At 44.1% G+C, this 26,620-nt stretch overlaps 6 protein-coding genes across 6 annotated transcripts; 3 read left to right on the top strand and 3 right to left on the bottom strand.

Annotated features, from left to right (window-relative positions):
• Window positions 1-10,344: 10,344 nt before the first annotated feature.
• B0H65DRAFT_558522 (uncharacterized protein) lies at window positions 10,345-11,612 on the top strand (the record flags this gene model as incomplete). The annotated part of the gene is made up of 2 exons (XM_062830104.1): window positions 10,345-10,408; window positions 11,020-11,612. 2 exons carry the CDS (start codon window positions 10,345-10,347, stop codon window positions 11,235-11,237), a joined length of 282 nt encoding a protein of 93 aa, XP_062682327.1. The 3' UTR covers window positions 11,238-11,612.
• A 351-nt stretch (window positions 11,613-11,963) lies between these two features.
• On the bottom strand, window positions 11,964-12,577 carry B0H65DRAFT_549394 (uncharacterized protein; the record flags this gene model as incomplete). Its single annotated transcript, XM_062829658.1, has 3 exons — window positions 11,964-12,139; window positions 12,220-12,235; window positions 12,473-12,577. 3 exons carry the CDS (start codon window positions 12,575-12,577, stop codon window positions 11,964-11,966), a joined length of 297 nt encoding a protein of 98 aa, XP_062682328.1.
• A 1,561-nt stretch (window positions 12,578-14,138) lies between these two features.
• Window positions 14,139-15,390, top strand: B0H65DRAFT_212216 (uncharacterized protein). Its single transcript, XM_062821949.1, has 3 exons — window positions 14,139-14,271; window positions 14,321-14,736; window positions 14,864-15,390. Exons 2-3 carry the CDS (start codon window positions 14,339-14,341, stop codon window positions 15,255-15,257), a joined length of 792 nt encoding a protein of 263 aa, XP_062682329.1. The 5' UTR covers window positions 14,139-14,271; window positions 14,321-14,338; the 3' UTR covers window positions 15,258-15,390.
• A 1,345-nt stretch (window positions 15,391-16,735) lies between these two features.
• On the top strand, window positions 16,736-18,491 carry B0H65DRAFT_425776 (major facilitator superfamily domain-containing protein; the record flags this gene model as incomplete). The annotated part of the gene is made up of 4 exons (XM_062824597.1): window positions 16,736-16,915; window positions 16,981-17,042; window positions 17,095-17,510; window positions 17,572-18,491. The coding sequence occupies 4 exons, from the start codon at window positions 16,736-16,738 to the stop codon at window positions 18,489-18,491; spliced, it is 1,578 nt and encodes a 525-aa protein (XP_062682330.1).
• Window positions 18,492-18,959: 468 nt separating this feature from the next.
• B0H65DRAFT_443039 (uncharacterized protein) lies at window positions 18,960-19,838 on the bottom strand (the record flags this gene model as incomplete). Its single annotated transcript, XM_062825610.1, has 1 exon — window positions 18,960-19,838. The coding sequence occupies one exon, from the start codon at window positions 19,836-19,838 to the stop codon at window positions 18,960-18,962; it is 879 nt and encodes a 292-aa protein (XP_062682331.1).
• A 2,732-nt stretch (window positions 19,839-22,570) lies between these two features.
• Window positions 22,571-24,839, bottom strand: B0H65DRAFT_212259 (acetyl-CoA deacylase). The gene is made up of 3 exons (XM_062821950.1): window positions 24,300-24,839; window positions 23,994-24,234; window positions 22,571-23,934 (listed from the first exon to the last, which is right to left on the bottom strand). The coding sequence occupies exons 1-3, from the start codon at window positions 24,449-24,451 to the stop codon at window positions 22,750-22,752; spliced, it is 1,578 nt and encodes a 525-aa protein (XP_062682332.1). The 5' UTR covers window positions 24,452-24,839; the 3' UTR covers window positions 22,571-22,749.
• Window positions 24,840-26,620: the final 1,781 nt, after the last annotated feature.

Genomic DNA, 26,620 nt, shown 5'->3' on the forward strand with positions numbered 1-26,620 from the left:
GGTAGAATTTATATTAGAAGATAATAATAAATATTTTTCTTTTAAAGAATTGGAAAAAGAGTAGCTCCTTTACAAAATCGAATAAAGGAGTACTTTAAAGTACTAAGTAAGGAAGTGGGAATTGAAAACTTCCCAAGACTTATAGAAATAAATATTATTAAGATATTTATTACTACTAATAATAAAGATTATTTTTATACCTTCGTTAATGAAGGTTGTTAGTATTATATTATAATTAGTAAAAGTATTATTAAGAAATTAAAAATTCCTATTATATTTATATTAGAAAAATAGGTATAAAGAACTTTAATAAAAATAGAAGGGGCGGAAATTAAAGGGATTATATATTTTAGAATGGATATTTATAGGTATAAATTTATTATTTATACTTATATAATCCTTAAATTAAAAATCTTTATTATTTTAGGGAAATTATAGTTAATTATTATAAAAACCTACTTTATCTCTTATAAATATAAACTTTAGTACGGAGTAACCGGTTATTAAATCCTATACTTAAAATATTCCCCGAAGAATTTCTCCCTAAAAGTTAAAGAATTTAGAAAAGTAATATATTATTTAGTAACTATATTCGTAACTATAGTAAATAGGATTAAGAAGAAGAGTGGCTAATAAACTGTAGAATTAGTGATATTCGTAGTAAGTTTACGAAATATCGATAAAGCTTTCAAATTTAAAATCAATATAATAAATAAGGAATTATAAAAGATAATCCTTATAGAAATATATAATTACTTATTCGTTTAAAAGTAAGAGGGAGCTAATAAAGTTAATTCTAGCCGTTTAAGCGTCGATTATAAAATTGAACTTAAAAAAAATAAATACGGTAAGGAATTGCCTCTCCTTTATAGTTACTTTTATAATATATTACGAAAGGAATTCTTAGTATTAAAAAAAACCCTTAGAGATTTGCCTAATAAAGGTTTTATCCGTATTAATAATTTACCTACCGTTACGCTAATTCTCTTTATTAGGAAGCCGGGAAGAAGTTTTTAATTCTATTATAATTATAGAGTTTTTAACGCTATTATTACAATAGACTAGTACTTTTAAAAAGACGTTTAGAATTATTATTAAAGTAAAATAGTTTATTAAAATAGATATTGTATAAGCGTTCTATAAGATCTATATAATTGAAGGAGAGTAAGGGAAGACGGTATTTCGAATTTGATATAAATTATTTAAATAATTAGTTATAGTTTTCAGATTATTAGGAGTACTGGCGACGTTTTAACGGTATATTAATAGTATTTTAGGGAATTATTTCAATAACTTTACTTTAATATATATAAATAATATATTAGTTTTTTCGTTAAGTTTTAAGGTAGATTATTTAACTAAAGTATATAAAATTATTAAATATATAACTATCGCTAAACTCTATTTAAACCTTAAAAAATACGAGTTCGTAATAAAGAGCGTCAAATATTTAAGTTTTTTTATTATTATAAATCTTGATATTTAAACGGACCTAGAAAAGATTAGAGCGATTATTAAGTAGGAGGTACCTACGTTTTAGAAAAGGGTACGAAACTTCCTTAGATTTATTAATTATTATTAAATATTCATTCAAGACTTTTCTTCGGTTATAGGACTATTAATAACCTTTATAAATAACGGGGTCCCCTTTAAATAGATTGAATAGTACGATATAATTTTTAAGAATTTAAAAGAATTATTTATTAAAGCTCCTATTTTTACTTAGTAGGATCCCAATCTACCCACTTTCTTAGAAATAGACTCTACCCACTTTCTTAGAAATAGACTATAGCGGGTATAGTTTCAATAATATCCTTACTTAAGAGAAGGATAAATAAAAAACGGCGGTTATTTATTATTCTTAGAAATTTACTTCCGCCGAACGTAATTACCCCATCTACAATAAAAAGATGCTTACAATTATTAAATATATAAAAGAATAGTCTATAGAATTTAAGAATTATAAGAAGTTCGTTATCATTATTAATTATTATAATTTCAAATACTTTATAGAGAGGTAAAAGCTTTTTGAATAATAAGTACAATAGGCCGAATTTTTCTTACGGTTTAATTTCGAGATTTTCTACCGCCCGGGGAAGTTCGCCGTAATTTTTATTATTTTGTCCTATAGGGACTAGGACCGCCCTAACGAAGAGGACGTAGGAATTAAAGAAATATAATTAATTACCTAATCTACTTTTAAAAATTATATTCGTATAATCGCTTTTTTTACTCTAGCGGAGGAAGGTGTAAAGGTATTTAAAAGTTCAAATTTACAGTAATTTTTTAAAAAGATTTCTTAAAAAGATAAAATCTATTAAACTATTATTAATAAAGATAGGACCCTTCTAACTTCCGCGTAGGGTTTAAAAATTTAATTTAGCGAATATACTATCGACGGGCTCGGTAGGTTATACTATAGAGGTTGTATCTAGATTTTAGGAGCTTTTACTATTACCGAAGTTGTAATCTTATATATATTTTTAGAAAACGTTTTAAAAAATATTTTCCGTACCTATATTATTTAAAAAGTATATAATTTGAAGGCTCTTAGGTACCTTAGAAGAGAAAGTACTATTTATATTATAAATAGAAATTTTTATTAGCCGTTAATAGGTACTTATATCCGTCGGTTCTTGGCTAATTGCGATATTTATAATAAGGTAAAATATTAGAAAGATTAGAAGAGAGGGCTGTTAAAACTTCTTCTTATCTTAGATTAGTTCTTTAAAAATATTTAAATAGATTTTATTATTAATTTCCCCCTTATAGGAGGTTATATTTACATCTTTATTATTAAAGATAAATTTAATAAATTAATAATTTTAAAATTAATACTTACTATAGAGGTAGAAATCGTAGCGGAAGCTTTCCTTAGGTATTTCGTAAAATATTATAAGTAGCCGTAGTTTATCATGAGCGATAGGTGTATTAATTAGATTAGCTGATTTTAGAAGCATTTTTGCAATTTATCAGGCATTAATTAGCTCTTAAATACCGCTTTTTACTCCTAAACCGACGGTAGCCCCGAAAAACTAAATTAAGTAGTGTGGGCCTTCTTAAAAACTTTTATTAATTATATTTCAAACGATTAGGATTATTAGTATTTAATAATATAATTAGCAATTAATAGCCTAATTAATATTTTCATTAATACATTTCCATTTTTTACTATTTACAGCTATTATCTATAATCTCTAATAGCCCTAGTAACTCCTATAGTAGAAGTAAATTTTAAAAACCTATACGTAAGAGTTAAGGATTTCGTTGCGATGCTATAGTAAATTACGGATTTATATTAAATAATTATAATACTTTCTATATAAGAGTAGGAACGTTTCGCTAACTATAAGAGGTAATTAATTAAAGTCTTCAAGAAAGGGGACAAAGTTTAGTTAAACTTTAAGAATTTTACTATAGCACGCCCTAAGAAGAAGTTCAATTAAATCTATACAAAATATATAGTATTAAAAATTTTTAGCCATTTTATAATAGAATTTTCCAATTTTTTATTAAGGGTTTTTAATAAATTCTATATAGATTTACTTAGGAAGGTTCGTAAGGACCTTTTATTAAGCTAAATTACTACTAATTCTTAGCTTCTAACTATTATAATAAATAGGGAAAAGGAATACTATATAAATAAAATCCTTTACTATATAATTAAAAGAAGTCGTAGAATAATTTTAATTAATTAAATTAATTAAGTATAATAATCTTGGAAATTACTAAAAAAGTTCGATAATATAGTAGTTTTAAACTTTTTCGAAGCGAAATATAGCCTAATTAATATTAATAATAATTTAATCGAATATTTTAATACGGAATATACAAAATAATAAAGACGGTAATAAAAGAAGAAAAAAAAAAGGTAATAAATATTAATTTTAAATTTTTCTAATTTTTTTTCGGTATTTTACGCTTCCGGTCATCCTTAATTTCTATAGCCTCTAACCGCTTTTCGAACAATTCGAAGCGGGTTACTAACTTTATTATAATAAGTTCTCTAAAAGGGAGGGTAGGGGTTAGGGAAGCGGCTAGAGTAGTAGGAGCGGTAGAGGTCAGGGGAACGGCAGCGGCGTTACTAGGGGCCAAAAAGAAGTAATTATATTTTTATTTAGAAATTTCAATTAATTAAAATTTATTTTATTAAAGTAAATAAAATAGAAGAAATTTATAGGGAAATATTATTACTTTTATATAGTTCGGCGGTATAATGTTAAATAATTATAATTCGGCGGATATATTTAAAGGTTTTCGTTTTTTCCTTATTAAAAATCGTCGCGTCGTAAATTATAACGACCTTTTAAATTAGGGACGAAGCCCGGTCGTATTATTTACCATTATTATAGTAGACTATATACGCCCGGTTTCTAAATTTAATATAATATTCGTACGGGACGTTTAAATACGAAATATATAAGACTATAAAGAATTCATAATCCGTTTAAAGAATAAATAAAATTAGTAACGATTTTTTAATGTAAGAATAATAAGGAAGATTTATTAGTAAGTATTTAGGTTTAATAAATTTAAGTTTCTTAGAGGTAGTAACGGAATTTTTAATTCTCCTACAATAAGCGGCGGCCTCTTAGGAAGGGGATTAGGAATTATATAATAATAGTAAGGACGGGGCTTCGCTCTTAAACGGCTAAAATAAAAACGGAAATAATTTGAACGAAATTAAACGAAATATTTATTTTAATTAAGAAGGGTAGGCGAGAAATTAATTAGGGGATGGTAATATTTACTTTAGTAGTTTGAGTAACGGTTAGAAAGAAAAGAGGAAAGGAGAGAGAGAGAGGGAAAAGAAGTCAGGGGAGGGGTTTTTATATATAATTCTAGAGGTGCGTATATATGTACGCTGCTGCTTGCTACCTACTACCTTCGTTGGTCGAAATAGAAGGAGCGAACGCGTAGAGGGATAGGAAGAAGGAGGAAGGGGGTAATATTATAGGGCTAAAGCCCGGGCTATAGCGCTCTAATTATCGACTAGAGCTATTATAAAGCGCCGTAGCTATATTTGGGCAGCCCTTATTAAAACTTCGTATCTCTGGTAGAGCCGCCTTTTAGATAGAACTTTCCTTCTTTATAGAACCTCAATTAAGCTATACGACCAGTACCTGTGTTAACCGTGCTGTCCCCGTTACACCCTTATTAAAACTAGGGCCAACTTCTTTACGAAACGAAACTAATTTAATTCTTATACTAATTATAAATATTATAAAAAGAGTAGTCTTCTTTAATACTATCGGCTTAAATATTATAATCCTTAAATCCTTAATTACTTTTATAATGTCGAAGGAATATGTTTTAAGGGCCCTTCTACTGTTTAATATAACGCGTATAGTACCGCAAAAATTAAATGCTAAACTAAATGAAAATAATATAATTGAAGTAATAAACTAAACGAATAATTAACTATCGATTTCCTCGATTATAACTCTAATAAAATAAAATATATTAATGTAATATTAATTACCTATCGATATACTAGTTATATTGAAGATTATTACGTTTAAAATAAAAAATCCTATTGATCTTCATTTATTTTAAAAATTTATTTATTATTTTTAAAAACTAATATAATATTAAACTATAATACGTTAAATACGAGAACGAAATTATTAAAAGATAAATTATTAAAATTTTCTTCGCTATTAGAGGAGTTAAAATCGAAGTATATATTCTTAATATTTAAATTTAAAATAGCGAGGTAGAATGCTTAGGGAGTATTATTAAAGAGAAGGGGAGATCTATAATTATTAAGACCTAAATATTAGAAGACTTATAAATAGAAGTTATATTAATAATTATTTGTTTAATAAACCGCTTACCTTGCTACTTTTACGATTAGAAATCCCTATACGAACGATTTTATACTTAGATTGCTTGCTAACGTAGATTTACCACCCTTCAAAAGCTAGACTTTTTATACCTTCGAATTTATAACTATAAAACTTATACTATAATTACAATTACCTATCTAAAGTAAGAGAGGCGAAAGAAGTATAACCCAAAGGCGTAGATCGGTTACTTTATTAGTTATTTATTTTTATTTATCTACCGGATTTAGAATCTTTATAATAACCGTATTATTAATATTCAAGACGTAATCTTCGTCGAAGATACTACCTTTACTAAAGATATTTTTAAAGAGAAGGATAACTTTAAAATTATATTTAACGAATTCGCCGATTTATTTAATAAGATAAATCAATTATATAAAATTTACAATTATTTCGGGAGCCGAATTGATTTTAAAAACGCTTATATAATCGAATTTCTTAATAATCTATTATTATTAAATTTAATAAAAAGTAATAAAAGAGTAGAAGGAATTCCTAAATATTATAACCTATCAATAATATCCTTTAATTACGTTTTTAATCATTATTTAACTCCTCCGGATTTACTACCGCTATTTTCCTTTTTTATTAACCTCTTTTAAAATACTTATCTAAAAGAAAAAATCAATATAAATAAATTTGTTTTATAAAAGGCTACTTTTAACGTTAAATGATTTTCTTAATTGATAATTCCCTACCGAGGGTAAATAATTATTAAAGCTTAATTTAACCGTTTGGTTAGGGATAATAAATTTAATATTATATATTGTTATAATTTTCTAAATTTATTTAAATATTATAAAGATTTCGATAACTACCTCCCTCGAACCTAATTTCTAATAATTAAGTAAAAAATATTTCGATAGTTATAGAGAAATAAAACTTTAGGTAGAGGTCGACGCTAATAAACTTAAAATATAAAGAAAATGAATATTTGATTATATATAGGTTTACGTATAGAAGTTTTATAAGAACGGCAAATTTAATAAAATTAAGGCGAAATTCGTAATTAAAGGGGATTAATAATAGAAAATAAGGTAAGAAATTTAAGCTTTAACCCTCGTTAGAAGATTATTTCGAACTATTATTATTATTACTATTCGATTTAACCTCGAATTAATTTAATATAATATTATTAATACTTTTATTAACGCTAATTTCGACGAAGAGATATTTGTAAAAATACTGCTAAGGTATTAAAGGGAGGGTAAGGTATTAAGAATTTATAAAGTATTCTATAGCCTACGCCGGTCACCGTTATTATAATAATACGAACTTACTAACGCTTTTACCGATAACGGTTTCTAGCCTATGCCTGAAGAACTTTATATTTTTATTAAAAATAGGATTTTTATCTTCTATTATATAGATAATATTATATTCGCCTACCCTAAACGACGAGAAATAGAAGTTTAATAATATATAAAAGATTTAAAATAGCGATATTATTTTATTAAAAGTAATGAATTATAATAATTTTTCGGTCTCGAAATTATTAGAGACTGGAAAGCTAAAAAAAAATAATTATCCTAGTAATCTTATTTCGAAAAAATTTATAACCTTATTAACAATAAACGTACAATTTTCGTCCTTATAGCTAACTAAGAATTAATACTATATAAAAATAAAGTATTAAGGAAGTTAATCTATCGATATTAAATTAAAATCGGTTTAATATTATACGCCGCAGTTATTACTAGACTAGATATTACCTTTGTAATAAACCGACTAATTCGATATAGTTATAACCCTAATTTAGATTATTATAAGGTAATAGATAAGGTATTATATTATTTCTACTATACTAGCGAATTAGCCTTAACCTTTAGGGGTAATAATATTCTCGAAATTACTTTAGATACTTCTTTTATTAATAACCTTCTTAATCGAAAGAGTTTTTAAAGATTTATTATCAAATTCTTTAATAGTCTTATATATTAGGGAATAATTAAATAAGTAATAATTATAATATTATTAATAGAAGTAGAGTTACTAGTATTCAAAAGTGTAGCTAAAGAAGTAATATTTATAATAAGGTTAATTAAATAATTATTTTATCTTATCGATTCGATTCTTACTATTTAGTATAATAATTAGCAAACGATTTGCCTCGTTACTACTGAAAATAGTAAGTTAAATACTAAGCTCCGTTATATTAATATTTATTATTATTAATTACAATAGGAAATATAGGAAGGATATATTAAAGTTGAATACTGTAAAACAATAAAGATTCTAATAAACGGACTGACTAAAGTAGTAACTATTAATAAATATAAGGATTTTTAGAAAATTGCTATGTATGGAGTCTATTAGAGATATTAACGTAGATAAAAAAGAAAGGAAATACGTAGATTTGGATGTAGTTAAGGATTAAACTAGGAATAGCTTTATATAATTAGTAGTCTTGTTTAGCTTTGCCTTAATACCTTCAATTGAGGGGGTGTATTAGATTATTAGGGTATATATAGATGGCCAAACTTCTGGTCCAGTATGTGCCTCCTTCTTTATATAACCTTATATATTATATATATAGTATAGGAATCCCCTTATAACTATAGCTCGATAATTGGGCTATCTGACGATATTATTATATGAGGACTAGCCTCCTAGAATCCCTAGTTCTTGTACTTAAACCCCAGAACCCTCGAAAAGGACTGGGACGAGGATTACGAGAATCAATCACTTCTTAATGCATATCTCTTTGACCCACTTTACGTGCTTTCTGACACGTTCCCTCGTTCGGGGCATGCGCATGCCTGCATCACGATGCGGGCATGCGGCGTATGCGGGCGTATGTAAGACGGACAAGTCGGGACTGAACGTCATTCGCCCTTCGGTAAACGGGTGGCGCGGGTAGTCCCACCGTGTGCCCTTCCTTTTACGCCAAGAGATTTGGGGCTAGGTTCTTGGCAAAACAGAACATCGAAAGCCTCAAGTCCCTGAAATATCACTTTCCAGGGGGGCGTACAGTAGCGTGGAGCAGAATCTAGCGTCCTCCTCGGAAGTATCTCTTGCATGACAATGTTCCGCGCAAAATTGCCCAATGTGGAGCCCACAAGAACTACTTCCCACTTCCACAACTGCACAAGACTCCGGGGCCTGGCTCTCATGGATCCTGTACCCAAGTCCGAAGGGCGCTCAGTGATGACTGGTTACATACAGTGGTGGTTCCTCCTTATTTGAAGGGCTTCCTTGATTGTTGCCTTCAGTTCTTCAAGAAGTGCTGGAATTGCAAGGAAGTCATGACCGACTTGCCTGTCGCTGTCAAACTTTGAGTGTCTGTGGGGCATCGAAGTGCAAAGTGGGAAGAGGAAGGAGCCACTCAACGATATTGACTCCTGGTGAAAGCTGGAAAGGGCTGTTTGGCCAATGTCCCTTCCCTTTGTTGCCTGCCTACCGGCCGAAGGTGCAGGCAAGTCCGCTTTGTCCAAGTTCCCTCCGTCCCTTTGCCTGAAATCGATTTCTTCCGTTGGTTGTCAACGCGTAGGTTCCAACCAAACATCCTCCAATTTATGCCCACTCACTTCTGCCTTTCTTTCCAGCGCGCTACAAGCGCTTGCAACCATCTCTCACCGAACCACTTTCTATCGCCATAATAAATCGCGAGAACACGGTTATCACTGCACGCGACGTCACGACCCATCCGCACATTGTCTTCGATCATCGATTGTACTCAATCAATACCTCTATTATCCATCAGCTAGTAGCGATACGTTGGCACAATGGCAAACCCACACGACAACACGGAGAATCGGTTCACGGATGCCCCTGGACAGGAAGCCGGCCAAGAAGAACCTTAGTTGCAGTCTTCTTCTTCTGGATCCCTTGCGCAACCAGATCCTCACCACGGTCTCTCCGAACAGGGCTCCTCGGAGGGCACCATTTCTGACAGCGAAATTTCCCAGTTGCGAGACTTATCTGCAGGACAGATATCACCATCAGACCAGTACATGTGGGATGTGTTAATAAAACAGGGTTTTCGCCCAACCTCTCCAACATCCTCCCCAGGTCCAGCGGCGCAAACCTTTTCGCATGGTGATTCTCCTGACCAGTTCATCTCCGGGTCGACAGCCCCACACTACCAAACTGTGCTGGAAGTGCGTCAGTTAGAACGTCCCGGTGCAAGCCAAGTTTTAGTGGAGCATATCCTCTTGGGTGACTATCCATCGAACACCGTCACCTCAGAGTTGCCAGGTACTCTCGATGAGCATGTGGTAGAAGAGCTTCGTGGTACTTCTCAATATCCATCGGCGCCATCATGGGATAATCCAGCCTCAGCCCTTTCAAACGGCAACCCGACGACAGCCATCTTCCCACCCGCACAACCAGAAGGTGTAGAGGACCCTGCAACAAAATCAAGGACAAAGGAAACGCCCTCAGTCACCGTTGTTCATATATCGCCACCTAAGCTCAGTCAATCAGAGGCGCCGATATCGTCCAGCAAGCCGCTGCAACTCGACGCTCGAGAGTCTTCCGTCGTGGCTGAGAGAGAATGCCGCTATTGTCTCCGAAAAAACCGAGGAGGCACACTCTACAGCGAGGCTGCCTTGAGGTGAGTAGAAATTGCTCGGAAATGGGGCGTCAACACGATAACAGAGGGCGGCCAAGAAAAGAAACGAAAACAACTGGTCATTGAGACGTGTAACCAAGAGCTAATAACCGGCATGTTACAGGGATCACATAAGTATAAATCATCGCTTTTCTTGCCTTGAAGGCTGCGAAGACCTTGATTTTTCTTCAGCAGAACATCGCCGGCGACATCATAGGACCCACAATCACGATGAAGGGTCGACGTCGCGACTGTACAAGTGTGGTCGATGCGGCTATACTACGGACCGCCGCTCTCACCATCTAGACCACATCCGCAAAAAAATACCGTGCCCGGAAAAAAATCAGCCAACGATGTACGAGTGCAGATACCACGGCCCGACGAGTCTCGATAGAGAAGAACATCTCTCCCATATCGAGAACGATATAGCGTCAACGGGACTGTTCAAGTGTGGTCGATGCGGCCATGCTACGAACCACCGCGGTAACCACCTACAGCATCTCCGCAGCAAACACCCGTGCCCGGAAATAGAGGAGCCAACGATGTACGAGTGCAGATACCACGGCCGGACGAGTCTCGATAGGGAAGAACATCTCTCCCATCTCGAGAACGATATAGCGTCAACGGAACTGTTCAAGTGTGGTCGATGCGGCCATACTACTAACCACCGCGGTAACCACCTAGAGCATCTCCGCATCAAACGCCCGTGCCCGGAAATGGAGAAGCCAACGATGTACGAGTGCAAATACCACGGCCCGACGAGTCTTGATAGGGAAGAACATATTACCCATTTAAAGGACTCTTCTTCACACCGGCAGGTATATGATGATAAATAGAGTTGCGTTCGGGACTTGTGTACCCACGGTGGTGCTGTATCGTAGTTGCATAGAGTGAGGGTGAGGGCAAGGTTGTGGTAAAACACAACGGAGACGGGAGGATAGGCTGGTACAGTTGTGAGTTGAGCTGGTTTGTGTCCGGGTGCACCGGTAATCCGGTAGTCTCTACGTGTCCGGGCGAGTCCCGGGCCGAGAGCTTGGAACGGCCTGGAACTGGAGCCGATCGTGTGGGTCACGGCACGGCATGGCCCGGGCTCACTGTGGTTTTTCCCTCAGCTTTTGATGCCCAGTTGTTCTTTTGGATTTCTTCCCGCCCTCTTCTCAGCTGATATGGGACTTGGTTCCTCTGCACCTGGGTTCTGTTGGATTTTAGCGATCATTGTCACTTGTACTCCCTTGGAGAATATTCAGGGCTAGATAGACTGCCCTGGAAATAGCGTTGGTGTTTATTGTTTCAAGATATGCGTTATTCCCAAGACTTGGTCGTGTTTGGTCGCTTTGTTCTGGTCATGACTAGTGTACGTAGTAGATGAGGAACACAAGCAACAAGACTCAAGAGTACCCTTGTCGACTCCTTTCTTTAGGTCCAGGCCACACTCTTATTTTTTTCTTGAATATCTTCTGTCTTCATCGTAGTCATTTTCTATCCAAGAAAGGCGCCCTAGCTATCAAGCCTTCGCTCGCCTTCATCAGCCATGTTTGAGGTGGCTGTAACCATCACCACAGTCAGGTCGATCCAGGACCAGAGTGAGACACCCCATCGATAGCATGCCATGGCCCGTTGGTAAAAGACTCGGCCTCGAAGCGCTCCATTGGTGTCTTATTTTTTGATGTTGTGTTGCTGCTTCGGCTGTTCGTGGTCTGTCTGTCGACGGCGTGGTATGTTCTGCTGGTGTTTGTATCTGTGGAGTAGGTTTGCAGGTTAGTGAATGCCTTTATTGTAAGTGATAGCGTTGCTAACAGTTCAGCACTGTTGCGTTACCATTATAGGGCGTCATCTGTTAGTGGTATTAGTGGTGGAAGCGCAAGGGATCGGACGAACCTGGGCCTGTGGGTCTTGAAGTGGAGCCGTGACTGGCTGTGGTTGACGATGAGTCTTGGCGAACCTCGTTCAAGAGAGTGTCGAGATCGCGCTCCATGGTTGAAGTATCGTTGAAGTCGGTGGTTTAACAAGAGAGGCCGGGAACTTGAGGAAAGCGACGCTTTTGGGGTTTGGTGTTTTAACTTTGAAGAACCAACGGTGGGTTTTGGGCGACGATGAAGAAGAAGGTAATGATGAAGAAGGTAATGGTGAGGACGAGGAAGATGAACCGACTGACCTTGACCAACGCAGACGACATGGTTTTATAGACGAATTCCCCGACCACATCGCTCTCAAATTGAACGTTTGGAAGTCCAGGATAATCGCACTGATTTTGATATGAGTTGGTTGTGCTGTCGCGGGTGGTTAAAAACATCGTTTTGAGAGGGCAAGGAGCGGATGTACGCCGCGTACCTCTAGGTGGGCGTCGACCTCAAATTGATCTTGAGTTGAGTTGAATCACCCCTGGAAAGGGGAGCGAAGACAGCTGAGACGGCATTTTTGGCCTTTGGCTCACCGATAACTTCTTGAGAACGGCTTCGAACTCAGCGAAGAGGAGTTTGGATATGGAAAAGGAACATGGATTGCTGCTCTTTCCATGGCGATGTCGCTGGGTCAAGAAATCTAGCATAGAATAAGCGATGGTGGTGGTTTGTGGCGTTCGCTGTTCTTGTGGATGTAGGTCGCAAAGCACATCGCAGGCGAAAGGCGCCACCTGGCTCAACGACATCTATTTGAGGTCGGATTTTCAGCCGCAAAACCCGACCTATCAGACGACGAGCTTTAGGTATCTCTAGGGAACGGCGCATCTCTGCTGACAGGTAATCCAGCTCAACAAACTTTCGATGAAGATACTGAATGATAAATTACCCCTGAGTTACTGAACCTCGGGGACGGGAGGCTCAGGCGCCGTTACTTTGTCAGGTCAGTGAAGGGTCGCCGACCCCCTCACCAATAGCCGGCGGGTGTAAGCATCGGAATATCTCCCTAGTATTCCAATTTCCGCGTAGCGAGGGATAGTGTCGTAAGGCAACCAGACTGGGGTCCCTCCGTCCTGTATCGTACTGGATGAAAAGCGGGATATGTAACTTACAACTGCCCTAGATATGTAGTGGGAGGTTATGTGACGACTTGGTGTTTCTGCAGGTTATGTGACGACTTGGTGTTTCTGCAGCTTTGGCGTGGGTACCGGGGAGATACCCAGCGGCCACAATAAGCTTCAACAGGTCCGCACTGTAGAGGTACAGAGAATGGAGGCGGCTCTGTCGAGGGCACCCAACCACGCTCTTCGTTTTCCAGACACGGTAGGAGGCTTGGGGGAGCGAAGCCAGGTACGTGATGGTAGGGTTGGAAATCATGCTGCTTCAGTATTTCTTGGCTGCATGGCCTCGCTTGTACCCACATCGGGTTTAGCACCGGACGGGAGTGGGGCCAGACAAGATAGCTTTGAGGATTCAATTGGACGATGGGACTTGGGCCAGAAACTGGCCTTCAGTCCTCTCAGCAGCAACTTCCGTCTTGGTGGTTGGGTACTTTGGATGTGTACTCCGTGTCAATATGAAAACGGTTGACAGGGCGTGTGTGAGCCTCCGTTTTTCCGCGCGGAGTATTGGCAAAAGACGCGAAGCACCGTTCCTTCAAGGATCCGTGCTCACTTTCCATGCACCGTGTAGGAGACGTATCCTTTTTGCAAGTTCTCGAGTCTGTTGGCCGACCCTGTATTGGACTGTAGTTTCGACCTGCGGCGGTTGGTGCACTGCACTTCTCTTATACTATATAGCATCCGAGCTGCTGGCCATAATCCCAAGCATCAAGTTTAACGGCTGGTCTCTTGCACTCGAATCTGAATCAACACGCAACAAAGAATTGATCGGGCTTGAAAGTGTTTCGCATTTTCGCCAGTACCAAATTCATCGAAAACCCCTTCCATGAGCGGAGATACAATCTTGGTTGGTACGTGAACGCGACCGACAGGAGCACAACCCTAACCCTCGCTTCACAGTGTCCCGTACTGCCCGAAATGGAGATGTCCGTAACCAATCCTCATGGCCACCCCGAAGTATCTTCTACGACGTTATCGCCAGACTTTAATCTGGACTTTCTGGGCGATGACTTCGGGACGGATTGGTCACAAGAACACGATGCCAGACCCGAATTACCGCCGCAGCCTACTCCTTTTGGCCTGAGCAATGAAAACCAGCCAGGCCCCGCTACCGAGGTCGCCGCCGCTTTGCCATGCAGCATTAGTGACCCGACGTCGTCAACTTCAGACAATCTGTATTTGCAGGCTGCAAATCAGGATATTACCCAATCTCCGCCGCTATCTCCAATTACCACTGAAACTGGGACGTCTCGGTGCACTTTCTGTCGTCCACAGAAGAACCGTCGGATCGAATTTTCCAGCGAAGCGGCGTTAAAGTGAGTCTCCGACAACCCCCAAAAACAGACCATCTTGCAATAAAAACCTCGTGCATTCGACATCCGCATTTCCCAAACCGTCAAATCATATCAAACACACACTAACGACATCGCCTTTGCATCACAGACTGCACATCGAAACCGACCACCAGTTCCAATGCCACAGCTGCCCCAACGTCGGATTTAAACACCGATACAGGCTCGCCAATCACTACAAAACTCAGAAACACCGGCCCAAGACCCCTGGTCGTCCGTCTGATCCATGCTACAGGTGTGGCAGATGCGGCCAATTCTGCTCACATCGGGGAAACCATATCCGCCACATACAGACCTGCAAAGGGGGGAAATTGGATCAACCAATGAGTTATGAGTGCGATGATCACGGTGCGACCAGCGTTGATAGGAACGATCATGTCGCTCATTTGAATCGTTGCAAAAAGAAGGGACAGAAGAACAGTCACGCCGGGCGAGAAACCGGCAGCAGTTCTGGGAGCGGGTCCCCTTCCAGCACCGGGTCGTAGGTGCACCGGTGCACTACAGCAATACCGCACCTCGGCACTCATCAGACTGGTCGGCGGTCCCAAGGTCCACAGGGACGGCAGCGGGCCGGGGCGAGTGGGGTCCACCCGACCCGACCGGTCCGTAAAGCGGGGCTCCGGGCTCGGGAGGGATGCCGCCATTACGTCTGCCCCAGTCACAACCACCACATCCACGCCGTCCAGTCACCACAAATGGCCCAAACGCTCCTATGCTACAAAGCATTTGGAATTCTGCACACTGCCCGTCTTCACTGATCAGCTTTGTGCAGTCGCCGTCGAGTTTTCATATGACAGCAGCCAGAGTGTCTGCTTGCAGCAGGCGCAAATATCATCAGGCGAACAACACCTTCTTGTCTCCATTTCCTTCTTTTTGTTTTCATTTGAAGATGGAGTGGAAATTTTTTCTGTATTTTATATCTTTCAGCGGGGATTGGCATTCATATTGCTGCGCTATGGTATCACTTGGCTCACATACTTCCCTATTTTCTGCGTTTTTGTTGCTCGGGTTTCTTTCCGGAAGGTGGATTATGCCATGAGCTTCTGTTGCCCTTGTCGTCTGTTCCTTTTTGGGTATGTTATCGAAGCTATTCTCACCTCTTGGCATTCCTTGGCGACCTCTCACAGGAGTTGTCCGCCAAAAGCAGACATCGGGTAGATCTCTTTTTCTTTTCTTCCTTTTTTTCTCTTTCTTCAAACCTCATCGTGAAATGTACGGGTAGACAAATGGGGTTTATTTGGGGTCTCGATATTACATTTCCTTCTTCATAAAGCGCTTCAATCCATTTCCAACGCGTGTATGGTCGTTAAACTCGACAATCACAACTCAACCAAAGCAATTTCGACCTGCGCTTTACATCTGTTACATGGACTGTTTGTCTACGGCATATGAGTTGCTACCGGAACCTTTGCCGTCGACTTGCAAAACCCTCTCAGGCTCCCACATCATTGCGACCACGAAGTCAGCATCAACCCCATAAACCAACATTTCTTTCTTCTTGCCATACCGCCTAGTGACATCACACAACCAAGACAGAAAGCTTGTCGAATCAATACCTACCCATCAGTTACACAGCAGAACAATCTATGAGGGAAACATGTGAAACGGTAGCCGGCAGGGAACGCCAAGCTTGAACTTTGTACCTCCCCAGCGCTCCTTCCTATTCGGTCTGAGCGCACCAGTCAAAGAGGTTCTCAACTTTTTCCGTTTTCGTCGACTCCCCGCTTTTTTCATTTCGTCTTCATTCAGCTTCGACCTCAACTCTTGTCCTCTCCACTTCTTCGTTTTCTCCTCCAAAGTTCTACCACCTACCGACGAAGCGCATCCCTTCCTCGATCAACGGGATGGCCCCAGAGGACTTAGTTTATCATTGTATGCTGTAGCATTCCTCACCATTCTCATATCTTGGATATTTCTTCTGTTCACCCTACGGCACGGTCCCCTCTTCGCAAATTGCCCCACGATGGCGACCTCTCCAATACCTGAGAAGGTCAAATTAAACGGCCACGAACGACAGAAGACCAATACTAGCACCATAGACCTCCAAGCCGTCAACCGCACCGCTACTCATGATGGCGAAGAGATTTTGGGCCTACAAGATCTCGATCCAGCTCTCAATAGGAAGATACACTTGGTCAATAATGTGAGAACTGCATACTTCGTGTGCATCCTCTACGCCCTTGTGCTAACAAGCTCGACTCTCTGCAGGCCATCGACGAGATAGGTTGGACGCCCTACCACACCAAGCTCTTCTTCCTCAACGGTTTTGGGTGCGTGTACTACCTCCATCCCCGTAACCCATGAACTCACCATCGTGACCAGATACGCCGTCGACTCCCTCGTCCTCCTCCTCCAAGGCGTCATCGCAGGTCCAGCTTTCCGCGAGTTCGGAGAGAAGGGATATGACAACGCCATGACCATTGCTGGCTATGTCGGCATGCTTATCGAAGCATTGTTCTGGGGCTTGGGTGCTGACATCATTGGCCGCCGGTTCGCCTTCAACGTCTCCCTCCTGCTGTGCTCCATCTCCGTCATCATCGCTGGGGCCATGCCGAACTGGCCATCTCTGGGCTTGTGGATCGCGCTTATTGGGTTTGGTGCTGGAGGAAACCTCGTCTTGGATACGACTGTCTTTTTAGAATATCTGCCCGGGAGCAAGCAATGGGTGCTCACTCTGATGGCTGGGTGGTGGGGATTGGGTCAGGATGTGACTGGGTTTGTCGCATGGGGCTTTCTTGGTGAGCAATCCTTTAATATCGGCATTCTGATGGGAGAAAATGACTAACATTGATGTGTTAGTACCCGAGAAATGGAACTGTCCATCGGTCGATGTCTGCACAAAGCAAAACAACATGGGGTGGAGATACGTCATGTTCACCAGCGGCGCCCTTGTCTTCATTATGTCCATCCTTCGAGTCACCGTCATTCGACTGAGAGAGACGCCCAAATACCTTCTTGCTTTGGGTGAAGATACACAGGTTGTCAATACCTTCCAGTTTCTGGCATCAAAGTACAACCGACACTGCTCTCTGACTGTCGAGAAGCTCGAGGCATGTGGTGTAGTGATGGGCACCCACAGCAAGAACCGTTATTCCTTCGCAGAGACTGTTGTACATCTTCGGGGACTGTTCTCAACCCCCAAGATATCCCTTTCAACTGCACTGATATGGGTGTCATGGGCCATGATGGGCTTAGCTTACCCTCTGTTCTACGTCTTCCTCCCAAGTTATCTCGCCTCCCGCGGAGCAAACCTGGACGTCTCAACCTTCGAAACCTGGCGCAACTACACTCTCACCAACATCAGTTCAATCTGCGGACCATTGCTCGCTGGTTGGATGTGCAACATACCTCTTCTTGGACGTCGATACACGATGCTCATCGGGGCGCTGATGACAGCTGCCTTCTTCTTCGCTTACACATCTGTCCGCACCGGTGCCCAAGACGTCGGGTTCTCGTGCTCCATTGCCTTCTGCCTGAACATCTACTATGGCACCCTGTATGCCTACACGCCAGAGGTTCTCCCCAGTGCCCATCGAGCGACAGGAAACGGAGTCGCAGTGGCTTGCAACCGTGTGATGGGAATTCTCTCGGCTGTTATTGCTACTGTGGCGAACACTTCGACTAGTGCGCCCATCTACATCTGCGGAGCTTTACTTGTGGCGATGGGGGTTCTGAGTGCTTTCTTTCCGTTTGAGCCGTATGGTCGCAGGAGTTCCTGAAGTCGGGGGGGCTTGTGGCACTTGCCTCTACAGTCTACAAAAGATCAATCACGGGAATATGCAGGAGAATGTCTGGAACCGACGGATGATTGTATTCCAATGTTCGCTGTCGCTGTGTTTACCCTCCTATCCCAAACCAATGCACCGTCACATACAGACGGTAGGACCAAGTTTGAAGTTCCATAAACAGAGTAACAAGTCCGCTAACTTCTTGACTCAGCCTATTCTAGTCCCTCTCCCGCGCACTCAATACCTTAATCCACAGCATTCTCTGAATGCCCCGTCCGATCATCCCGTTCGTGTACAAAACCCCTGAGTAACGATGGAAAGAACAGTCGGGTACGTGTACTCAAAGACCGTGGTGCGGGAACTGCTGCACCCCAAACACGCCCAAACCCTTACTGTAAAGGACCAAACAAAGAACAACCCCACCCATGATGAGGAAGTAAAACCAAAAGTACCATTTCCTCAACAGCCTCGGCCGACCCCTCGATTTCTCACGCCTCCGGTCCCCGTCTCGTTGCGGGGCGGGTTTCCCCGCTCGAGATCGATCATCTGGTCTACAGTGTCGTAACTTCTGGCCCTCTCTGCAGGTCTGGTATTGCGATTGTTGCTGGTTGTTGTATCGTCGCGGAGGTCGATGAGCTCGATCATTAGGTCTACAGTGTCGATGCTTCTGATGCTGGGGCTTCTCGTGCCTCTGGTATTGCGGTTGTTCCTGGTTGTTGTTGTTGTATCGCCGAGGAGGGCAATGGGAGGCCGAGCCACACCATGGACCGGGCACGGGGGATGTGGTGTGGTTCCCGTATTGCGGTTGCGGCTGGTTGTCCATGTCGTATCGCCGAGGAGGCGGATGGGAGAAGCCACACCATAGGCTGGGGGCGGGGGATGTGGTGAGGTGTGATCAAAGGTCGCAGCCAAGTCTGTCTCCAGAAATCGGTCACGCAGGTGGAAGTTGTACGGCGGCGGGCTCACGACGGCGGGGACGACGGCTGGTGCTGGTTCATCGATGTCGGTGTTGGCGGCGTTGTGGATGTTGTTGTGGACGCTGTCCAGGCCGTAACCGCGGGGTCTGATGCCCGTTACGGCTGTTCCTCCGCCCAAGGGGGAAGTGGTGTTCGGCAGTGCCGAGTTGGCGCCGGTGTAGCCGAGGCGGGAGCGGGCACGAGCCTGGGCGGTGGGAGGGGGTGTGTAGGCTGGTGCCGGGCGAGATGGTTTTTGCAGAGGAGCCGCCTCTGGTCGTGCAAGCTCGGTTCCATGTCGGTGCGTTATTTTGTTTTCGTTGCTGCTGGAGGAACTGCTGTCATGGACGCGTGTGGTCCATGGGCTGATATGACGTCCTATCATGTTGATTTCTGTTGGACGTGGGCGAGCAGCCCTAGCAGCTTTGGGGATTTTGGGCTAAGGAGTGCGTTTAGCCGGTCAGGATCGATGGAAGGGGTCATTTTTGCAGAGAGATGACTGGGATTGGCGAACTTACCTGGCTTCTCAGGAGGAGATTGACGAAACGGTCAACTTTTGTTGACTTCACCTTCTTTGAGAAGGGAAGTCGTTGTACTGGTCTTTTTGGACGATGATGGTTTTTGTCGGGATGAAGCTTCCGAAGGACGGTTCACGATGAACGCTGAGAGTATGACAGATGACGGGTTTTTGGATTGATGGTTCTTGGACGAGGATCGCTCGCGTGGGAATGAGGCTTCTGGAGGACAGTTCAGAATGATTGATGAAAACAAGACAGATGACGGGAGTTGTCGGATTGAGAATTCTGTCTGGCAAGATGGAACTGTTATTGAGTTGATAATGGTTCGAAATCTTTCGATGGAGGGTTGGATCGCCTCGATGGTCTTGGTGGATGCTTTCGTTGAAGGTTGAGAAGAAGAGAAGGAAAAGAAGGGAATATGCTCTATGAAAGCGATTTTGTACTTTTCCACAGGGCAAACCTGTCTTCTTCCTGCGCTGTGCTTTTGTTGCAGCATCTTTTTCAGTTCCGAAGCATTCGTCGGCGTTGCTTTGGCCATTCCGCATGTGGTTCGGTAAGGATGCCTTTTTTCTCACCAGCTGCGAGACGCATCATCCGGACTTGAAGCAACGGAGCTCCGGCCCTGGCTAACATCGCCACCTGAAGAAACAAATGCCGACGTCGCTTTTCAGCATCACAATCGCCTATTTCACTATCATAAAACATCATGTCTGGAAGATCCATCGCATCAGCTCATTCGACGATTTTTCTTGGGTTTCTTTTCCAAGTGTCAGTGCAAGCATTGTTGTGGGAAGTCGGAGTTTGGACTCGGCTTGATAGCATGAAGTGTCGGACTCAAGCACATCGGACGTTCAACGTTGGCAGAATGCGTTAACGCCGTGCAGCGACTTGAATCAACTGGCCGAGGAGGGGCTTTTTCTATCAGCTCTTCAAGTGTCGTCCATGTCATAAATGCATGGTTTCGAGGACGCATGAACGGCTCGACAAGATAAGGCGCCCGGACAGTGCTGGACGTCCGAATGGTGCTGGCCTGCTGGCCTGCTGGGCGTCAACAGTCAAATGGAAGGAAAAATAAAAACGACAGTCTCGAAAGTGTGGGAAATGCGAGGGAGGGGATTCCGAACTGGGCATCTTACGCCATCTTTCCCCAACCAACCGCCGTCCAGAGAAACCGATGACCGTATCAAGGACAAATGGTGCACCATCCCAAAATCCCAAATATGCAAAATAAAAGCCAATAAAATCCGGGCATGATGCAAGGCCACTTCAGAGTCGTCGGCCACTCACTGTGACGAATCTCGATTTACGACTTACACCCGAAACCGGGCGCAGTACCCGAACGCCGACATGCGGCCGTTGGACGCCCAGCCGGGACCAACCGAGCTTGGACCCACAGGGCTTTTCTCCTTTCAGCTGTCGAGGTTTCTTTGTCGGCGCCGGCATTCTGGGCAGCTGGTCGGCTGGACGCCGATTGGGAGCCGACTGGATGGGACGGTTCGGAGAAGCTAGCAGACCAAGCCTGTTACGGGTGTAAGTGGTCAGTTACCATTTTGGCGATGGCTTCTCCCTTGACCTTCCGGTCCAGGACCCAGCCAGTGCTGTGCTGGAGTGCCTAGGTAGGTACTACAGTCGGCTTCCTCGAACATTGTGTCGTTTTTGTGTTGTCTCGGTTGTTCATACATAGTAGCTGCTGGCACCCGACAGCCGTTCCATTTTCTGGGAGTCCCCCATTCGCAGCACTGTGCCTCCTACCCGGAGAGGACATCGAAATAAGCAGGCTTGACTCGCACGGTCACTCTTCGCGGAAACTTAACGCGACGCCAAGATTTCTGCTTAGTCCACGGTGGTTATTCACGATGTTGAGTCCTTCTTCACTTTGCCTTTTTTTTTTTTCTTAAAAGCAAGCCTAGGATTCCAGCTTCTCTTCGATTTCCATCCTTCATCCCGAAATGGACGCTCAGCACACCGCGTTGATTGATTGATAAGGTACTGCAGTTTTCCGTTGCCTACTTTTGTCCTCGACGATTTCAGAAACAGGTCCTCTTGACGTAAATTTCCGTCATTAATTGTTCAGGCCTCTCGTCAACGGTACTGAGTGTTTTATTCTGCGCATGGTCAGGAATTCTCTTGTTTTCGATCCCGAAGCTCTCGATGGTTTTCCCGAAACTCTCCCAAGGCCTGCATGAGCCGTGAGCGATTGTCTAGGAACACCATCACAGGACGTTACAATTCTTGATAATGTCGATGGCTGCGAGGTTGGAATTCATTTCACTGCGATAGTCATCACGTCTCAAGTGGTCAGCCGGAGCATTCGTGCGCTCGCCAGGATTGCTCCCAGCAGCAGTTACCAAATCATCAAAAGCATCATTATTCACACCTCAGCCAGCAGATTGTATGAATGCATGTATGTATGTGTATAGGTATATATACAAACGACGTCCACACAAACGCCCTTGATTTACGAGACCATAGAGAGACAAAGCCAATCCTAGCCCCCCGTCCAATCCCATATACAAAACAAGTATGACAATAAAAAAGAAGCGACCTATCGCTCAACGTAGGTCAGGTATCCTCATCCTCATCTCTTTCATCCCTCTCTCCTCCCAACCAATAAAGATATATACGTGAACCGGAAAAAATGAACACCTAACCAATGCATTTTCCCCAACCACGTTTGTTTGTTTAGCCAATTGTCTTTTTTATTCAAAGATCAACTGTTGTTCCTCTCTTCTCTCATCTTCCTCTTCGAATATCCACTCTCTGACTTTAGCCAAGCATTTAGAACTTGACCTTGGCCATGGAGCCCTCCTCAATAAGAGCCTTGTGCATATCGAAAGAGTTGAAGAGAAGGTGGGGCTCGTGGCCCATACCCTTGCGGAGGCACTCGAACTCGGCCTTCTCGAAGTAGGCCTTGAGGATGGGCTTGTAGACGTCGTGGGCGCACTTGTCAATGATGACGCGGGCGCGCTCGCGGGGGCTGAGGCCACGGACATCGGCGAGACCGTTCTCGGTGACGATGACGTCGAGATCGTGCTCGGTCTGGTCGACGTGGGTGCACATGGGGACGATGCAAGAAACACCGTGGGGGTCGGTCTTGGAGGGACGGGTGGAGGGGGTGTGCATGATGGAGTACTTGGAGTTGCGGAGGAAATCAGCGGAACCACCGAGACCGTTGAGCATGCGGGAGCCCATGACGTTGGTGGAGTTGGCGTGGGCGTAGATGTCGACCTCGACGGGGGTGTTCATGCCGATAACACCGAGACGGCGGATGATCTCGGGAGCGTTGGAGACGGACTGAGAGCGGAGGAGGAGCTTGTCATAGTAGTTGTCCCAGTTCTTGTAGAAGCGCTCGAAGCCGGTGGGCGAGAAGCGGATCGAGGTGGCGGTAGCGAAGTCAAGCTTGCCGGAGTCGAAGAGGTCGAGGAAGGTATCCTGGATAACCTCAGTCCAGACGTTGAGGTTCTTGAAGTTGGAGTTCTCGAGACCACCGATGACAGCGTTGGCGATGTTGCCGATACCGGACTGCAGGGGGAGAAGGTTCTTGGGCAGGCGGCCGTGGGCGACCTCGTGCTCGAAGAACTCGATCAGGTGGTCGGCAATGGCCGTGGCCGTGTCGTCGGCGGGGCTGTTGGGGAGGGTCTGATCGGGGGTGGTGCACTCAATGATACCGACAACCTTCTCGGGGTCGATGGGGATCGAAGTGGTACCGATACGGTCCCTGCACTGAGTGACGAGGAGGGGCTTGCGGTTGGGAGGAAGGTCGGAGAAGGTGATATCGTGGAGACCGTCGAAGCTGGGGATGGCGGTGTTGACCTCGATGATGATCTTGTCGGCCATCTGGAGAAGCTCGGGGGTGGCACCGACGGAGGCACCGGGGACGATGGAACCGTCCTCCTTGATCTCGGTAGCCTCAACGCAGACGACATCGAGATTCTTGTTCTCGCGGTCCTTGGTGTAGTAGCCCTGTGCGCGACGGGGTTAGCAAACTGTTTTGCGATGCGCCGAGATTCGCGGCCTCTTACGTAGACAAGGTCAACGGGGAACATGGACAAGTGCTTGTCGAAGAAGTTGATGCGGCCCTCGTTGATACCCTTGGCAATGTTCTTGCCGACCTGGTGAGGAGAGCGACGGGCGATCATGTCGAGACCAGCCCAGCGGTTCTCGGTCTCGGCGCCAGCGGAAGCACCGACGAAAAGGCTGTACTTGAGCTGGCCCTGGAGGCCGTTCTTCTCGACGTGGTCAGCGAGCATAGTAGGGACCTTCCTGTAGCGCGGGAGACATGGTTAGAGGACCTCGTCAGGATGCGGTATTTCCAGATGGCAACTTACTTGGGGTAGCCGACACCGGTGAAACCGGACCAGCCGATGTAGGCGCCATTGGGGAAGTGCTGGAGCATGTCCTCAGGGTTGCAGAGCTTCTTGAGCATAGAAGGGCGCTTGACGCGGGCCTTGAGGGCCGCGGAGGCAATGGGCGACGCCATGGTGATGTGGATGTGGTGTGATTAGAGAGAGGTAGAGCGGAGAGAGGAAGAAGGGGGATGAGGATTCCTTGACGACACAGAAAAGGATCGCGAAGGAGGTCAAGGAGGAGGAGGGAGGAGGAGTAGGAGAGAAAAGACAGAAGAAGTGGAAAAAGATGGAGAAGTCCAAAAGGGACGGAAGCGGAACAACAACAACACACAGGCCACCAGTCACAACGCGGGAATGATGACGGTAATTTGCGACTCCATCAACACGTCCGGGATGGGCCTTTTCCAGATTGCGGAGAGGGAGGTGAAGAAAGGATAATACATCATCGCCAATCCATCTCCTGACCGCCCGGGATTGGCGGCTTGTAATTTGATGCTGAGCTGGATTTGGCGGGGTAGATTTGCGGATTGAGCTGGCGGCGACGTCGGGTTCGGGGCCCCACGACAGCGAACAATGGGGGTGTCTCGCGGCAGGCACGGAAAGCCGTTGCCTCATTGGCCAATCGCTTGGACAGCCAAACGCCCAGACCTTCTTTTCTTCCAACTCCAATTCCATCTCTTCCTTTTGCCCCTCCAACACATCACAAAAGTGGTCCGTGCTCTTCCATTTGTCCCGTCTTTCATCTCTTTTTCCCAGACTTCCCTCCGGCCAGAACAACATTTGTCGTCCCATCCCCCACCGTCCCCAGACAATCCCCCGCCAAAACAACGAATGGCGGTAGGTGCCCAATTCCAAGCGAGTAATAGCGAGACAACAATGCGACGGTAAAACGCGATTCTTCCTCCAAAATGCAACCCGGAGGTGCCGGTCCAAGTTCGGTGTTGGGTGGGGCCCGGCTGGTATCCAAAGGCTCCGCTGGCCCGGACCAAACGGAAACCACGCTCGGTAATCACGGAGCTCCCCTGTCGGTAACTGACTCGTGGCACAACACACCACACCGGTCAACCGGCGACTCCCCTGTCGACCCCCGTTCGATGTTGGGCGACTTCCACCAACCCGACCGCCGTCTGAACACGAGATCGTCTTGTTTTGCTGGCATTGCTTCGGTGGCCGTTCTCCCAAACATCCATATCCCCAGTGATCCCGTCGATGTTGACAGCTTGTCATCTCGTGGGTTTCCACACCTCTTTCATCCAGTCCACCTCTTCGATGATTTCCATCCACTCCCACACGCCGGCAAGGACGGGACATGAATCGCAAAGTCGGTGCCAGTGTATATTTATACTCTCGCAAAGCGGAGGATCTGCGTTGCTTCACGCCGTTCCTTGTGAGTGTTTCTTGGCTCCGTCTGGGTCGCCGCATTTGACAAGCAGCCGGCATGAATGCGGGTTTGTCGGCGGCGGAGGTCGACACATGGATGCAGGGCCGGGATGACCTTCGTTTCCTGTGGCGGTTCGGTGCACCCTTGTGCCTGAAAAGAAACGGTCAGGATTCGGCCGGGAGGTCGACCGGGAAGCAAAGTCGTTGCCGTAGCGGCCCGGTTTCATGTGCCGGACTCCATCGGCCCAGTTGCACTGGCACACATGACCGTCGGAGGCCGGATGTCGTTGATCCAGGCAGTTGCCACCCCCCGAAACAACCCCGTCTCCGCTCTCGTCGCCCTTCCGCACTCCTTCTGTTCTGCACCAAAACCGATTTCCCATATGGGCGACCAGGAGCCTCCTCCGGCCGGCGTCGTGGCCACTTGTCCGGGTTCACTAGTGATACCCTAGTGTAGTGATCGCGGCCGGTAGTCGTCGGCGTTCGGGATTGGTGTTGCTTGAGATTCTCATCCCCAGAACTGTCTGTTGCCGCCAGGAAGTTGGCTCCCTCGGCATGTTTAATCCATCACTCGCTTGTTGCTGCTGGGCTCTTTTGTCGTCTTGGCGATCCGTCGAAAAGCTGGAGTCTCCGAAGAACACAAAGATCTTCTAGAGATGCTTCGGCGAGATTCGTGTCGTTGGCCTCCCTTTTATACCCAGACCACCCCTTTCAGCTCCTTCGTCATTCCCAATCGGCAATTCTGGTTCATCCAATCAAGCTCTCCATTCCTTCCTGGCTCTCTCTGCAGGGCGTTGTCATCACACTCACACCCAAGTGCCTGACAGCCACTGGTAGAGGCATGGTGACGTGCATGGTTGTCATGGAGGGTCGCTGCTCATGTTGATGCTTCGCTTACAGCGGTACCTTGAAGAAGTCCG

The sequence above is a fragment of the Neurospora tetraspora genome (genome assembly GCF_033439725.1).
Source record: "Neurospora tetraspora strain CBS 560.94 chromosome Unknown B0H65scaffold_4, whole genome shotgun sequence".
In the NCBI taxonomy this organism is placed as follows: domain Eukaryota; kingdom Fungi; phylum Ascomycota; class Sordariomycetes; order Sordariales; family Sordariaceae; genus Neurospora; species Neurospora tetraspora.